Here is a 786-nt window from a genome sequence, read left to right as displayed (position 1 = left end):
AACTAAATCCTTGATAGTAAAACCATGTCCGGAAAGGGTAAAGGAGGTCGTGGCAAAGCTGGCAAGAAGAGTGGCAGTGGAGCCAAGTCTCGCTCCGCCAAGGCTGGTCTACAGTTCCCTGTTGGCCGTATCGCAAGGTATCTGAAGAAGGGCCGTTATGCTAAGCGCGTCGGTTCTGGAGCGCCAGTCTATTTGGCCGCTGTTCTAGAATATCTCGTCGCTGAGATTCTTGAGCTCGCTGGTAACGCTGCGCGAGACCACAAGAAGACTCGTATCATACCTCGCCACATTCAGCTGGCGGTCCGCAACGATGAGGAACTTAACAAATTCCTCGCTGGTGTTACTCTCGCGAGCGGTGGCGTTTTGCCCAACATCCACACTACACTTCTTCCCAAGAAGAGTAAAGGTAAGAGTTTCACCGCTTCCCAGGAGATGTAGATAGTGCATTAGCTGGCGGAGCACTAGCAATTCCAAGGCGTTATTAGGCGCCATCTCAAAAGTTCTAGTTTTTTTGCTTAGAGACGAAATCAGCAAGCTTAGGAGCGGACTCTCATTGAATCAACAAGTTGACTCAGCTCAGCTGAGAAATGAACGTTACATTCACTCGGGGTGAAAGTGCTACTGCTCTTACCCGTTGCGCGCGGTTGTTTTTGTATGTTTATAGCTGATTGTCCATCTCTCCGAGTATATTAAGACAGTGGTCAGTGACCACAACTTTCACTGACACGTGTTATCGATTATGACTCGCGACCAAGCAGCGGTAGCACTCACAGGCAATTCATGCTG

At 49.4% G+C, this 786-nt stretch overlaps 1 protein-coding gene across 1 annotated transcript; it reads left to right on the top strand.

The window, feature by feature from the left end:
- Nucleotides 1-24: 24 nt before the first annotated feature.
- On the top strand, nt 25-438 carry Pmar_PMAR029200 (histone H2A.1, putative; the record flags this gene model as incomplete). The annotated part of the gene is made up of 1 exon (XM_002776892.1): nt 25-438. The coding sequence occupies one exon, from the start codon at nt 25-27 to the stop codon at nt 436-438; it is 414 nt and encodes a 137-aa protein (XP_002776938.1).
- Between the last annotated feature and the right edge of the window lie 348 nt (nt 439-786).

This window comes from Perkinsus marinus, assembly GCF_000006405.1.
Source record: "Perkinsus marinus ATCC 50983 genomic scaffold scf_1104296952926, whole genome shotgun sequence".
NCBI lineage: Eukaryota > Perkinsozoa > Perkinsida > Perkinsidae > Perkinsus > Perkinsus marinus.
The sequence above is the reverse complement of the archived record's forward strand: the minus strand, read 5'-3'. Positions and strand labels throughout refer to the sequence as shown.